The sequence below is a fragment of the Peromyscus eremicus genome, chromosome 22 (genome assembly GCF_949786415.1).
Source record: "Peromyscus eremicus chromosome 22, PerEre_H2_v1, whole genome shotgun sequence".
Classification (NCBI taxonomy): domain Eukaryota; kingdom Metazoa; phylum Chordata; class Mammalia; order Rodentia; family Cricetidae; genus Peromyscus; species Peromyscus eremicus.
The window spans coordinates 36703518-36718472 of record NC_081437.1 but is presented as its reverse complement, the minus strand read 5'-3'; the positions used below and the strand labels follow the sequence as shown (position 1 = coordinate 36718472).

The 14955-nt window shown below is 43.0% G+C and overlaps 1 protein-coding gene and 1 non-coding gene across 3 annotated transcripts in view; one reads left to right on the top strand and one right to left on the bottom strand.

Annotated features, from left to right (window-relative positions):
• Adam17 (ADAM metallopeptidase domain 17) overlaps window positions 1–14955 on the bottom strand; it is a 48389-nt gene that overhangs the window by 22115 nt on the left and 11319 nt on the right. The window contains exons 3-6 of one of the 2 annotated variants that reach the window (XM_059248679.1): window positions 7917–8047; window positions 6564–6652; window positions 4036–4204; window positions 1738–1871 (exon numbers count right to left, since the gene is read on the bottom strand). In XM_059248679.1, the coding sequence (XP_059104662.1) occupies window positions 1738–1871; window positions 4036–4204; window positions 6564–6652; window positions 7917–8047 (523 nt within the window). The remainder of the gene's footprint in view (window positions 1–1737; window positions 1872–4035; window positions 4205–6563; window positions 6653–7916; window positions 8048–14955) is intronic. The other variant, XM_059248680.1, reaches the window with a different exon arrangement.
• LOC131897769 (U6 spliceosomal RNA) lies at window positions 8184–8294 on the top strand. The gene has a single exon (XR_009375790.1). It is a non-coding gene; the product is annotated as a U6 spliceosomal RNA (small nuclear RNA).

Sequence of the window (14955 nt, the reverse complement as noted above, 5' to 3'; positions counted from 1 at the left end):
AATTTACCAGAAAATCTAAGAAGTAACCAGTCTCCATGTCAGAAATGCCTTAAATGTGGCCCTAAAACAGGTAAAATTGGTGATATTGCTTCTTTTCCCCCATTTTTTTGGTGTGTGGGGGGATACATGTATGTGTATACATGTTTTCTGTGTGAATGGGCACGTGTGTGTGCACACAAGCACTTATGTGCACATGATAGAGGCAGAGCATAATCAGTACTTCAGAAAATATTAAAGAAAAATGAACCACTTATCTTTTCTCAAAGAGGAATATTTATCTATTCAAAAAATGGTTAACAGGTTTGTTTCGGCTATGAAGAAAATGTTCTTTGCTTTAAGTAGCAATGAGAAATGCACTGTGAAAAAGTGCATCTCTCAGGGCTGGAGAGATGGCTCAAGCGGTTAAGAGCACTGGCTGCTCTTCCAAAGGACCCAGGTTCAATTCCCAGCACCCACATGGCAGCTCACAACTGTCTATAACTCCAGTTCTGGGGATCTGACACCCTCATACAGACACACATACAAGCAAAACCCCAAAGTACATAAAATAAATAAATCTTTTAAAACAAAAAGAAAATGTTGACCCCATACTGGGCAATGGCAGTACACACCTTTAATCCCAGCACTCGGGAGGCAGAGGCAGGCAGATCTCTCAGAGATCAAGACCAGCATGGTCTCCAGAGTTCTAGGACAGCCAGAGCTACACAGAGAAACCTTGTCTTAAAAACCAAAAAAAGAGGACCTCGCAGGCTGCTCACATTCACGGCATCCGACACGAAGAAATGAAACACAGGGAGTCCTTGTATTAACACAAACCCAGATGAGAATTCTTCAAGAAAGACTCTTCTTAGGAACAAGAATCAATGACTCCCACGCTTTTCCTAACAAATTCGCCCATACAGCATGAGGAAAGGAAAGGCGGCTGAGGGAGGTTGGAATGAAATGGAGAGAATGGAAGGAGGCACTCAGAAAGCCGTCTCTGCTGCACTGGGCTGCCGGGTCATGAATAGCTCCATTCTCTTTTATTCCCTCAAGGACAACATTTTCATCAGTGCCAAGTTACCAGAGATAAATGGGGTCATGCTGAGAAAAAAAAGTCCTGGAAAAAATCATCTGCTTGACTTTAAACATTTCACAGCTGATGCTAAAAGTTCCATGTCAGGCTGGGGATCCAGCTCACTGCAAGAGCCCTTGCTTAGCAGGCACAAAAAGTAATTGAGTATTAACACCTCTTTCATCTGTCTTTCCTACCTCTGCCCTAGGGTTAACTATGGCCATGAATGTCTCACTATGCCATATACTAACCCAAGACTATCTCTGTAACTGACGGTGGCAAAACCTCTGGAATACAGATACAGAGAATACACAAAGTTCATACACTTACCTATTTCTTATTCTGAAGTATAAATCTATGCATTCGATACTAACATTTGTAAAGAGCTCGCGTGTATAAAGGGACTACATTATAAACTTTCTCCTAATTTAGTCTGTAGAAAAAGTCTAATATACAGAAAATAGTAATTTTAAAGCAAAATGCATTCTCATAATCCTGAAACTATAGTTTCTATACAGAAATGTAAGATCCTAGTACATGCTCTCCAAGTAGCAGAAAGGAAGTAACAGTGTCTGGAGCAGGCCTGGTTTCTTTAAGTTGTAAATGACTGCAGCCTCTCCTAACAGAATGAATTCGCCGCACGAATGGCTTGCTGAACCCCCCTGTGTTCATCAAATACTTACTAAGTAGTTGGTGGTGGTGCTCTCCTCTCCTCGGCCCATGTACTTATAGAATCGGTGATCTGCTACCACCAGTAACTTACAAGTGTTCCTCAAGGGGTCGGGCTCAGCTCGTCTCTTCACTCGCCGAACAAACTCTAATATGAATTTGTATGCACTATTAAATTAAAATTCACCAGAACAGGGAGGGGTTTTATAGTAACACTTAGTTCTATTCTGTTTCTGAAACAAACATTATTTAATTTCAGTATCATTAAAGGTAGCTTTTTCTTTTCCGAGGGAGGAGTGGAAACAGGGTCTCACACAGCCTTGGCTGATCTTGGATTCACTATGTAGCCAAGGATGACCTTCAACTCCTGATCCTCCTGCCTCCACCTTCCAAGTACTGGGATAATAGCCATGCACATCATATCTGTCCTTAATGGTATGTTGAATAATAATAATAATAATAATAATAATAGTAATAGTAATATTTGGAAAAAGACAAAAAAGTAAAAAGTAACATAAGGTTTAAAATTGCTGAATTTAAAACCAAGGGGACTTGGGATATGTAAGACCCTAGTTCAAACCCCACCACCACACAAGGAAAAGATTTTCACAAATGTTTAATACAGTAAAATAATCATTACTAGGCAATGAAGCTACAGGTCATTTTCGTCTGGAACTCCATGAATTAATCAAAAGGTAAAAAGGTCTAGGTAACCACACATTAAAACTAAGTCACACGGAGCCAGGTGTGATGGCACAAGTCTGTAATCCCAGCACTTAGGAAGCTGAGGCAAGGGGATGGCCATGGTGAGCTGGAGAGCAAACCTAGTTTATAATCCACAAACATTAAGCAAGCCTGGGTGCTTAGAGGTGACTCTCCGAGCATCAGTACAAGGCTGCAATCTTCTCAGCTCCCTGATACAAGCAGGCCTGTCTACTGTTTACTCACAAGCACAGATTTATGGAGTGTGTAGATGCATACACATCTCCATCTGATTACCTGTCACAGACATACTCATGTACAGTGGTTTGTCAACTTGACACAGCTGGAGAGTCATGGGAAGAGGGAACCTCAACTGAGAAATACCTCCATTTGACTGGCAAGTCTGCTGAGCAGTTTCTTGACTAATGATTTATATGGAAGCCTGTGTGAGTGGTAGCACCCCTGAGCAGGCGGTCTTGGGTTGTATAAAAAAACAAGCTAAAGCCAGGCATAGTAGTGCTAGCCTTTAATCCCAGCACTCAAGAGACAGAGACAGGAGGATCCCTAAATTCAAGGCCTGGTCTACAGAGCGAGTTCCAGGACAGCCAGGGCTGCACAGAGAAACCCTGTCTTGAAAAACAAATGTCCAAACAAACAAGTAGAGGGAACCATGAGGCACTAACCAGTAAGTCGCAATCCTCCATGGTCTCTGCTTCAGTTCCTGCCTTAAGTTCCTGCCTTCCCTTTATAATGGACTGTAAACTTTAAGACAGAATAAAACCTCTCCTCCACAAGCTGCTTTTGTTCATGGTGCTTCTCACAGGAATAGAAGGCACACTAAGACATTCAGACTTGTCAGTCTGGGAGCCTCGCCTTTTTAAGTACATAAGTAATTATGTACATACATAGCTACAAATGTATCCTTATAGTAGAAAGTTTAAGATTAGTCTTTGTTAATAAAACATTTTTTATCAAATAATCTATTGTTAAGAATGTATTTATCAGGTGGTGGTGCACGTCTTTAATCCCAGCACTTAGGAGGCAGAGCCAGGGGGATCTCTATGAGTTCAAGGCCAGCCTGATCTACAGAGGGAGTTCCAGGACAGCCAGGGCTACACAGAGAATTCCTGTCTCAAAAATAACCAACCAACCAACCAGTCAATAAAATGAAGACAGAAGAACACCCCCTCCAAGTTTCTTTTGTTTTTACTGACCCCAAATAGATGTGTTGATGATTGACAGCCTCTGTGTATTTCAAACACCACCAAACTATTTTCTCACCCAATTAATCTCTTACAAGCGCTAAAGACTCCTTTTCAAAAACAGTACTTTGACATTTCTGAAGGTCTACCAGTAAAGAATTTAGATTATTTCACTGTCTCTTTCCTCAGGATCTTTTAAGATAATTATTGCTTCACCTATTTTTTCTAGTGTTTTCAACTATGACATAACAGAAAAAGAATTAAAAGTTTCTGTAACAAAACCATATTTTCACACCAAACATTAGAGTTACTGTATAATCATTCTATATTTATCAATTAACAAATATCACTGTTGGAAACTGCTGTGATGTGCTTATGTCATATCCAAAATATATTTTCAAGTCTTACCTTCAGATGGCTCTCTGTCTATGAGCCCTTTTGGAAGCAAATCTTCACTATCCGCCTTTAAATAGCCACACACTTTTGGAGATTGCAGACGTGAAACATCCTTGATATCTTCAGACTTATACACTAACATTCTTTTATCTTTAGTATCATTAACAAACCTCCAAAGCGGCTAAAAATGAAAACATATGATGAAATAGAAAACAAGAACTTCGAAACATTAAATTCTCACAACACTCTGATTTTGGGCAACATTGTTTCTTAAAGAATTACTTGATTTATCTTATAGTTTCTATGCTGCAAATAAATTCAATTACTTAGTATTTTATGCACATTTCTGTACAAGCCCATAAAGAATAAAAAATGTTTTATCCTTTCCCATATATCATTCCATTTTAAATATTTCTGTAATTCCTAGTCTACTCCTAGCATTGTTACAGGTAGTCACGCTGGAGTGATGTCTGGGGACGTTCCTATGCATATGGTGTTTACATGCCATTCCTTTAACATCCAAGCAGTCAACATCTTTTTACCATGATAGCTTTTACACACAGCAAAAGCCTTTTTATAAGAGACGATTGAAAGCTCTTAACAATATGCTAAAAACTTCTATTAGTTTCAGGGAAAGCAGGCTTTTGTTTGTTTTCATCTGCAATTTCAACCCCCCAGCACAAGATCTAAATGATGCTGGAAGACTCTACATTTAAAACATGGCTCCACCACATACACACAACTCTGAAGGGACATAAGTAAGAGGGCTGTTTCCATTTTACAAAACTAAGTTTTCTGTAAACATACTGGTCTCAGCTGTGAAGAATGTAAAAAGGATTTTAAACACAGACATAAAGTTATGCACGTATAAGAAAATGAATGAGTAAGACACCACTTCATGGGCATTAGGACGGCTGTCACTAGACCCAGTCTGGTGAGGCTGTAGAGAAACGCAGCCTCACACATGCTTCTGAGAATATCGAAGCCCTAACGCAGGCGGAACGGCCTCCTACAGAGCCACACAGGAGACTCAACCTCAGAAACAAAACGAAGCAACACAACAATGAGAACCTTATAGACTGGTCACCCAGACCACCCCAATTCCATACACACACCCAAAAGTGTGTTCAAGGCTGTTCATTCTGGAACCTTCTGTTTCAAGACATTAAAGCACAATTAGTGGTCATCATCAGAGGATATCAGAGGACTGGCTGAACCACCAGGGAGCCGTCACTAAAAACACCTTCACTTTGCAGGAAGAACAGTCTGGACAGCCACACTTAGTACACATATGCATACAGAAAAAGAACTAGAAAAATATTCTCAAAACGTATGGTTCAGGGGCTAGAGAGCTGGCTCAGTGGTTAAGAGCACTGGCTGCTCTTCCAGTAGACCTGGGTTCAATTCCCAGCACCCACATGACAGCTCACAACTGTCTGTAACTCCAAGATCTGATACCCTCACACAGACACACACGCAGGCAATACAGCAGTGCACACACAGTAAAAATGAACAAATCCCTTTTTAATGTATGGTCCAGGTACGCGCACAATGGTAAAGCACTCAGCTAGAATGAAGACGCCCTGGGCTCCGTTACTAGCACCCCCACCAAGGCATGGTGGTGTAACTGCAGCACTCAGGATTATGTATTTAGGTTTCTTAAAGCACTCTGGGTCTCCCTACTTAGCGCAAACTGGCTCAGAGCTCACTCTGTAGCCCAGGCTGGCCTTGAGCTTACAGTGATTCCTCCTGCCTCTGCTTTCCCAAGTGCTACGCAGAAAACTCACGGCAATCCTCCTGCCTGAGCCTCCCAAGTGGAATAACATATGTGACCCACCATACTTAACTTGCCTTAACATCTTAAAACAACCAAGACGTGTTATGGAATATTTATTCAGCCAGGCAAAGATGTGTTACCTTTGTTTATGCTGCATTTGTTGAGGATGTAAGGATGTGTGTTTAATTATGTAAAGATGTGTTCCATCTGTTTCACTTGGCCTGCCTAAGGCATCTGATTGGTCTGATAAAGAGCTGAATGGCCAATAGCTAGGCAGAGAAAGGATAGCCGGGCTGGTGAGCAGAGAGAATAAATAGGAGGAGAAATCTAGGGAAGAGAGCAAAGAGTGAGAACAGCAGGAGGAGAGGAGGACACCAGAGACCTAGCCAGCCACAGAGTAAGAAGGAAAGAAAGATACATAAACAAAGAAAGGTAAAAAGCCTGGAGGTAAAATGTAGTTAATGAGAAACAAGCCAAGCTAAATCCAGGCATTCATTAGTAAGAGTAAGTCTCCATTTACTTATTTGGGAGCTGGCTGGTGGTCCCTGAAGTGTAAAAAAACCAACTACAAGGAAGCTTTTTAAAAATCAGAGAGACAAAGTAAGAAAGACAACATCAAAGTAAGGAAGGCAGCAACAGAGGCAGAAGGACCAGGAGTTCAAGGCCAACCTCAGCTACATAGCCAGTTAGAAGCCAGCATGGGCTACAAGGAACCCTCTCCCCAACCCATCCCCAAACACAGCCCTCTTCCATGTAGACTTACCTCCACGTTATACTCTGCCCCATCGGTGTTGATTCTCACTGTAACATCACCATCGCCTATGTGGGCTAGAACCCTAGAGTCAGGCTCACCTTGGGGGGAAAAGAAGGTATTTTTATTATCAAAAATATCCGTAACAGAGCCAAGTGGTGGTGTTGCGCGCCTTTAATCCCAGCACTTGGGAGGCAGAGGCAGGCAGATCTCTGAGTTAAGAGGCCAGACTGGTCTACAGAGCAAATTCCAGGACAACCAGGGCTACACAGAAAAACCCTGCCTCAAAAACAAACAAACAAACAAACAACTAAGGAAACCCGGAAGCCCACATTAGAATATATAGATCCCAACAGTAAGCTGCAGCTTTCCACACCATTTCCCCCTTTTCCCTCATTTACTCTATGCGCATGGGTGTTTTGCTTGGCTGCTGTCTGCGCCTGCAGCACCCTCAGAGGCCAGAAGAGTGTTGTGTCCCCAGGAACTGGAGGCTGCGAGCCTCCATGGGGGTGCCTGGAATAGAACCCGGGTCCTCTGGAAGAGCAGCCAGTGCTCTTAGCCATTGAGCCACCTCTCCAGCCCCCCATTTCCTTCTTGTCGCAGAGAAAAGTAGGGCTTCACACTCTCAGGAGAAGGATGCAGGACGGATGACTGAACTTGAGACCAGCTTGGGAGGGAGGGAAGGAGGGAGGGAGGGAGGGAAGGAGGGAGGGAAGCTCGCTAAAAGACAAGCTAAATAATACCGTCCCTCCTATCAGACAGAATGTTTCTGCTCCGAAACGTATATAGCTCAAATAAAAAACACATAGCATGCTATCACACCTCTTTCCTTACCTAGCCACAAAAGAGAGAGAGAGAGAGAGAGAGAGAGAGAGAGAGAGAGAGAGAGAGAGAGAGAGAGAGAGCGCCTTTGTAAGTAAGCTAAAGCTGGAGACCTATGACGGTTGAAATCTAAAAATGCCCCTAGACTTGTGTGTTCAAAGCTGAGTTGACAGTTAGATTTTTGAAAGGTGGTTAGACTTAGATTCTAACTTCGTCAAGGGATTGATCTGGTGGGGACTGATCCATAACTGCGTGGACTAATTAGGAGGTGGAATCTCCTTGGAAACAGTCAGTCACGGGGGACTGCCTTGAAGGACTGTCATGTCCCATGCCTCCTTTCTCTTTTCCCCGTGATTCCCGGCGCCATGAAGTGAGCTGCCTCTTCCACCACAGGCTTCTGCCGCCACAATGGTCTGTTTCCCCTCAGGTCCAAAACCCTGTCAAGCACGCACTGCGGCCAGGCACTCCTTCCTCCTGCTCCTGTCAGGAGCTCCGCCACCACAGAGAGTGACGAGCACAGGACCCAGCAGCCCGGGGACTCACCGACCACGTGCCCGCTGAAGAAGTCCTGCCATTTCACACTGTACTCGCTTTCCTTGTTCCCATCCACCACGACGACTCTGAAGTTCTGCGAAAAGCGTTCAGTACTTGATGTCAGGTATAATTTAAAATGCCTGAAGAGAGAATGCATTCACACAGACATAAACTAGAGTCCTAATTTTCATTTCACGCTTTAAGATCTAGAAGAAACACGACGAATACACTTCTCTCAAGGTAGAACTAATAACGTTTTCTCAACACTTATAACGTGTGCTCTCCTCAGCAGCACGTACACTTTTTAAAATCAGAATGATGCAGAGAGGATTAGCATGGCCCCTGCACAAGGATGATACACAAATTTGTGAAGCATTCTATATTCTTCCTCAAGAAAAAAAAAAGATTTACTCCATTACTCTGTGTGTCTGTGTGGGCTTGTACAAGGGGGTGAGTGCCCAGTGAGGCCAGAGAGAGTGTTGGACCCCTTGAAGCTGGAGTCCAGGTGCTTGTCAGCATGGGTGCTGGGGAAGTCCAGTCTGCTGCAAAGGCAGCAAGTGTTTTAACCTCCAAGTCGTCTCTCCAGACCCACAGGAGCTAACATCTTACTAGGGACATAGAGCATTAGTTCTCCTAGAAAGACAAATGGACTAACTGGTTTAATTATAAACTCAGCCAAACAAAAGAAACTAATTTTCTTCCTTTCTTTTCTGAGACAGCGTTTCTCTGGGTAGCCCTGGCTGTCCTACAACTCAGAGATCTGCCTGCCTCTGCCTGCCGAGTGCTGGGGTTAGACATGTACCACCACTGCCCGGCTAAAGAAACGAACTTTAAAATGGTTTTAAGGGGGCGGGTAGGGGCTGGCAGGAGAGCTCACAGGTCCAGTGCTTGCTCCCAAGCCTGACAACCTGAGTTCTAGCTGTGTGATCTACATGATGGAAGGAGACACCAGCTCTCTCAAGGTGTCCTCTGACCGCCACATGTATTTCATGGCACATGTGTACATATACATACAGATAGACAGAAACAAACTACAAAGGGGACCTTGACTGCTTCAGAGTTCTACCCAACTGTTTTCCTGGAGCACTGAGACCCATTTGGAAGGACTGGATTTGAGGCAGCTTTTCCAGAACTTTAGAATGGTATTTATTTATGTGTATCAACGAGGAAACAACTCAGAAGGCTAAAGTTCTGTATAGCACTGTGTGAGCACGGGCAGTCTGCAGCCATGCAGTAGTGGTTTCACCTCAGCATAGCTCTCTAGGGTCACCAAACGTTCCCTGGCACCATTCTGAAGGCTGCTTGAGACTCAGACACCTGCTGTCTAATTTTTTCCAAGTACTATGTAGTCCATTTTTGCAAAAAGCACTGTTACATTAAGGGCATCTATGTATCCTGGTTAAAAATAAACCTTCAGCCGGGCTGTGGTGTCGCACGCCTTTAATCCCAGCACTCGGGAGGCAGAGGCAGGCGGATCTCTGTGAGTTCGAGGCCAGCCTGGGCTACCAAGTGAGTTCCAGGAAAGGTGCAAAGCTACACAGAGAAACCCTGTCTCGAAAAAAAAAAAAAAAAAACCAAAAAAAATAAATAAATAAACCGCCGGGCGGTGGTGGCGCACGCCTTTAATCCCAGCACTCGGGAGGCAGAGCCAGGCGGATCTCTGTGAGTTCGAGGCCAGCCTGGTCTCCAAAGCGAGTTCCAGGAAAGGCGCAAAGCTACACAGAGAGACCCTGTCTCGAAAAACCAAAAAAAAAAAAAAAAAAAAGAAAAAAAGAAAAAATAAATAAACCTTCAAATTCTGTATAGTCAAAAAAAAAAAAAAGGGGGGAAGGAAAGTAAAGGAAGAAAGGAAAGAAGGAAGGAACTCATGAATTCCTAGGGAATGAGGGTAAAGATTATGCATTTATCTTGGCTGGAAACTGATTAATAAGGAAACACACGTAGACAGTTAAGGTTGAAGTTAGGTGTCCTGCTTATCTCAGAAATCCACTACTAAAGACTATGTTATATGCCATTAATTTTATCTACCTGCTCTTAAGATAATCTGTGCTATCTCTACTTCATAAAAGCAGAGCTGGGCTCGGCACTCACACACTCACAGTGACACAGCCGGTCAACTGTGAAAGTGAACAGTGGATCTGTAGTCCACTGCTTCTAGCCACCCAGCTGGCATCCTACGGAGGACTCCTACTACTGTGTAAAGTTCCCAAATGCTGCTTCTGTGTTTATTCAAGAGAGCCATGGTTTTTCCCTCCTCAGTAGAACCCACTTGAAAACCAGTAATGCTTAATTACTACTAGGGGACTAGGTACCAAGTGCAGGTATTAGAATACATACACTCCAGTTCTTTATACGGTTTACTACTTTAAAGCATTCTCATTCTGAAGTAAAAACTGGGGGTGGTGAGCCAGACTTTATTAATATTTAGAGACCTTTCAATGTACCCACTAATACCCAAGGCAAAGCAGGATATGTTATTCATCTCAACCATAGGAACAAATTTTGTCAGCTATGGTGTTGAAAATATGAAATGTTACTTCCCTGTGAGTCTGCATAAATCTCTCAACTGCCAGGAAGAAACCCAGACTGGGACTGTCTCCAGAGCAACAAGTATTTTTAACTTTTTGAGCATACAAGGTAATTTTAGTTTTGCTTATATATTTTTTGACCGTCAGAGAGAGACACAATACATCATTTCATAAAACCTTGGCTCATTTCCTCGGCTATCCAGAAGTGTGTCCTCCTACATTACTCATTATCATTAATGTTCTTTCCACTTTAGAAAAGCACCCTATTACAAATGCCCTGTTCAGTGTTCCAGCTCTCCTGAGCTGTAATAGTGTGGGATGCTCTTCCTAGGAAAGTCCCAGGAACTGCATTCTCGGTTTTCTGCACTAAGTCTGCTGTCAGGACTGGGGAGACCGGCTCAGTGCGGAAAGCATCTGCCATGAAGTGGAAGGTGAGGGCTTTGATCTCCACATACCTGCAGCACCATGCACACATCCACACTCATATACATGAACACACACACACACACACACACACACACACACACACACACACGTTTTATAAAAAAACGAATCTGTCATATGGTTATATATGTTATAAGCCCAAGTAGTGATGAAATTTGTTTCTGATCATAGCACTGCGCTTTATAAAACCTTCAGACTGGATGTCAGTTAAAACAATTGTTTGCAGCCTTCCCATGACTTTAGAATGGGTATTTATTTATGTGTATCCACGAGGAAACACAACTCAGGAGGCAAATTTGAAACAAGCTTCCCTGTTCACAAACTACTACTCATGCTGAAATCCTCCAAATTCATTTCCTGCTCTTCAACCTCTAACAGTCACACCCAAATCTAATACAGTCTGGGTTAAATTCTTCCGTCTCCACGGCTTTAAACCGAGAGCCTTCTCATCCTCTATCACCACCGGTAACGGTGGTTTCTCGAAGGCCAGGCCGGCCATCGTCTGCACTGACCGGTCATGCTAGCTTACCAAGATCTGACTGTGTAAGGGTTGGGTACCACAGTAGGAGAGGGGGACAGCACGGACTGGGACTCTGAAAACCTTGGCTCAGATCCGACCTCTACCGTTACTATGTGACCTTGACTTTAACCTCTGAACCTAAGCATTCATCTACAAAAGAAAAAATACAGAAGACTTAACAGTCTGAAGGTTAAGTGAGAGACTAATTTAAAGAAATGATACATTTCCATAAATTGTTAGACGCAATTCCTAATAAACAAGATCAAAACTGTAAATTAACAAAAAAGTCTTTGCTTCTGTGTAAACAGGGATGGATATTAACACTTTCTTCCTTCTGTTTTTTTTGAGACAGGGTTTCTCAGTGTAGCCCTGGCTGCCTTGGAACTCCTGTGCCCCAACTGTAGACAGATCTGCCTGCCTCTACCTCCCAGCTGGAATTAAAGGAGTGCACCACCACGCACAGCTTATGTTAATGGCATCTGTGAACAGTCACAGAAGCAGCTGACCATGTCATCATCACGACTCCACAGGCCGCTTCAGAGCTATGGAAGAGAGAAACGTCAATTTTCAGTTCTTGTTTTGTACCTCCTCCCTTGCCCCTACATACTACACACACTTCTACCACATTTCTTTATTGAGTGTGTGTTATGTGTGGGCACACAAGCCCAGACACACACGTGGAGGGAATCTCCTCCCACACAGGTCTAGGAGGTGGAGCTCAGAGTGTGAGCAGACACCCTCATACTGAGCCATCTCCCTTCCCACCCACTCCTCGGCAAACTTCCCACCAGTGCTGCAGAAATAACTCTTAATTCTGGAGTCCCAGCTGTGCACAAACAGCTCTCTATTGTGGGCATGCCACCCAACGTCTACGAGCCATAGATGTGCGCCTTTAAAAGCAAACAACATGAAAAGGATGGTGAGAATGAGAGAAAAGTTACGTCAAGTGCCTGATAAACAATACACTCAATTCTGAGACTGGCTGGAACCTAGACAGCCAATATTACACTATCTGTAATCAGTATTGTACTATTTGTACATAAATTCTAAAAGTTACTAAAAATAACATATAGATAAGGCAGTAATTAGAAAAAATAAAGTATTACTAAAAACTTCTTGCCAGGCAGTGGTGGCGTACGCCTGTAATCCCAGCACTCGGGAGGCAGAGGCAGGTGGGTCTCTGTGAGTTCGAGGCCAGCCTGGGCTACAGAGCTAGTCCAGGACAGCCAGAGCTACACAGAAACCCTGTCTCGAAAAACCAAAAAAAAAAAAAAAAAAAACTTCTTGCACAAAATATCAATAATATGCCAACAACTGACCAACTTACTTAATGTCCTAAGCATTACTACAATTCAGCAGTCAAAAGAACAAACTCAGTAGAAAAAAATTATGAAAGCATAATTCACAGAAAACCAGTGAAATGTTTCACTTGAAATGTAAATCAAAACAACTCTGAGATATCTGCCCTTGGAGAAAATGAAAGCTAAATGCTGGTAGAAACCCAATACACTAGGATGGGGACACAGGGTATCTGGCAGAGTGCTGGCCTGGCTGGCACAAGGCCCTGGGTTCCCCAGCACCATACAGAATAAGATGGGGAGGAGGCACACGCCTGTAATCCTAGCACCAAAGCAGAATTCTGCAAGCTGAAGGTCAGTGTGATCTACACAGTGAGTTCCTGCCCAGCCAGAGCTACACACCAAGACCTTGTCACAAAAATAAATAATCGGGGCCGGGCGGTGGTGGCGCATGCCTTTAATCCCAGCACTCGGGAGGCAGAGGCAGGCGGATCTCTGTGAGTTCGAAGCCAGCCTGGGCTACCAAGTGAGTTCCAGGAAAGGCGCAAAGCTACACAGAGAAACCCTGTCTCGAAAAACCAAAAATAAATAAATACATAAATAAATACATAAATACATAAATAAATAAATAAATACATAAATAAATAAATAAATAAATAAATAAATAATCGGATTAAATTTAAACACTTATATTTCAGGGAGTAATGACAAGACAAATTCTGTACATGTTTCTATCAGATGAAAATTAGTCTGTGGTTGGTTGAACTCACCGACATAGTGAGGGAATGGTAGCTATGCATACATATTTTAATCTATGTGCAAAAAAATGCACTGAAGAGGCATCGAGATGGCTCAGGGGGCAAAGGCTCTTGCTGACAAGCCTAATGGCCCCAATTTGATCCCCGGAACGCACACAGTGGAAGGTAAGAGCCAACTCCTACAGGTTGTCCTGATCTCTACACATGTGCTGTAGCATAAGCATCCCCCATTGACAATAAATAAATAAAATGCTAAAAAGTATCTTAATGCACTGAAATTTTTAGAAGTTTACAAACAAGAAACTTCTTTGAATCTAGGAAACTGAGTTAGAAAATGAAAATTTAATATACTCCCTGCAAGTTTTTTGTTTTGTTTTGTTTTGTTTTGTTACATGGGGGGATACTGGGGATAAACACAGGACCTTGTGTGTGTTAGACAAGCACTTTACAGCTAAACTATATCCCTGTTTCCCTGGGACAATTTGGTTCTTAAATCAGATGCGCATATTACTTAACAGGCACTTAGGAATCTTTGCATTTCAGTTAGGCCCACAAGTACTCTATTCCCAGGAAGAACAAAATCTCACAGGACAGATGCCCACCCTCCAATTGTTCTCCCAGATGAGAACAATAACCAAGCACTGTCCGGTAAGGATCAGAGTACTGATAAGCTATAAGGACTTCTTTGGACCACCCCAATGGACCAGAACTGAGACAATGATAGGAGAATGGCATCTTGACCAGTACTGCTGAATCCTAAGGATCTCTATCCCATGACCCAGTTTTTTCTCTGCTTAGATGTGAACCTCATGGCGGAACCTAGAAGATGAACTTGATGGTCCCTGGACCCCTTCTTGCTAATGTGTATCTCATTATGGTCTCTTTAACTGGAGTACTAAGTGGGTGGAGCCTAGCTTTGGGGGATGCTTGAGCTGGAGTTTTTGCCCTACAAAATATTGGTAATGTTACTCGTGCTTATTTTTATATGAAAAAGTCTTATTTAGTGAATTTTTTAAAAGCCTATTTGTATTTCCCTACTGCTTTTTACATCAGATTTTATGTATTCTTTCTTATGTATGTATATTTGCACCTAATGTGCTGGGAACAGAAGTGGGTACCCTGCAAGAGCAGTCAGTGCTCTCAACCAGAGCCATCTCTCCAGTCCCATTTTACTGCTTTTTTAACTGTCAGTTCTGACCCCAGCACCCACACTGAGCGGCTCACAAGAGCCTGTAACATCAGCTCTAAGTGATCAGACACTCTCTGGCTTCCTCAGGAACAAGTACACACCCATGCACACATACTCACACAGACAGAAACATAAATAGCAAAAATAAATAAGTAAAAATTTTAAAATAGGGGCTGGAGAGAGAACTCAACAGTTAAGAACACTCGATGCTTTTCCAGAGGACCCAGGCTGGATTCCTAGCACCCACATCATAGCTCACACACCTCTGTAACTGCAGTTCCAGGGAATCCAATGCCCGGTTCTGGCCTCTG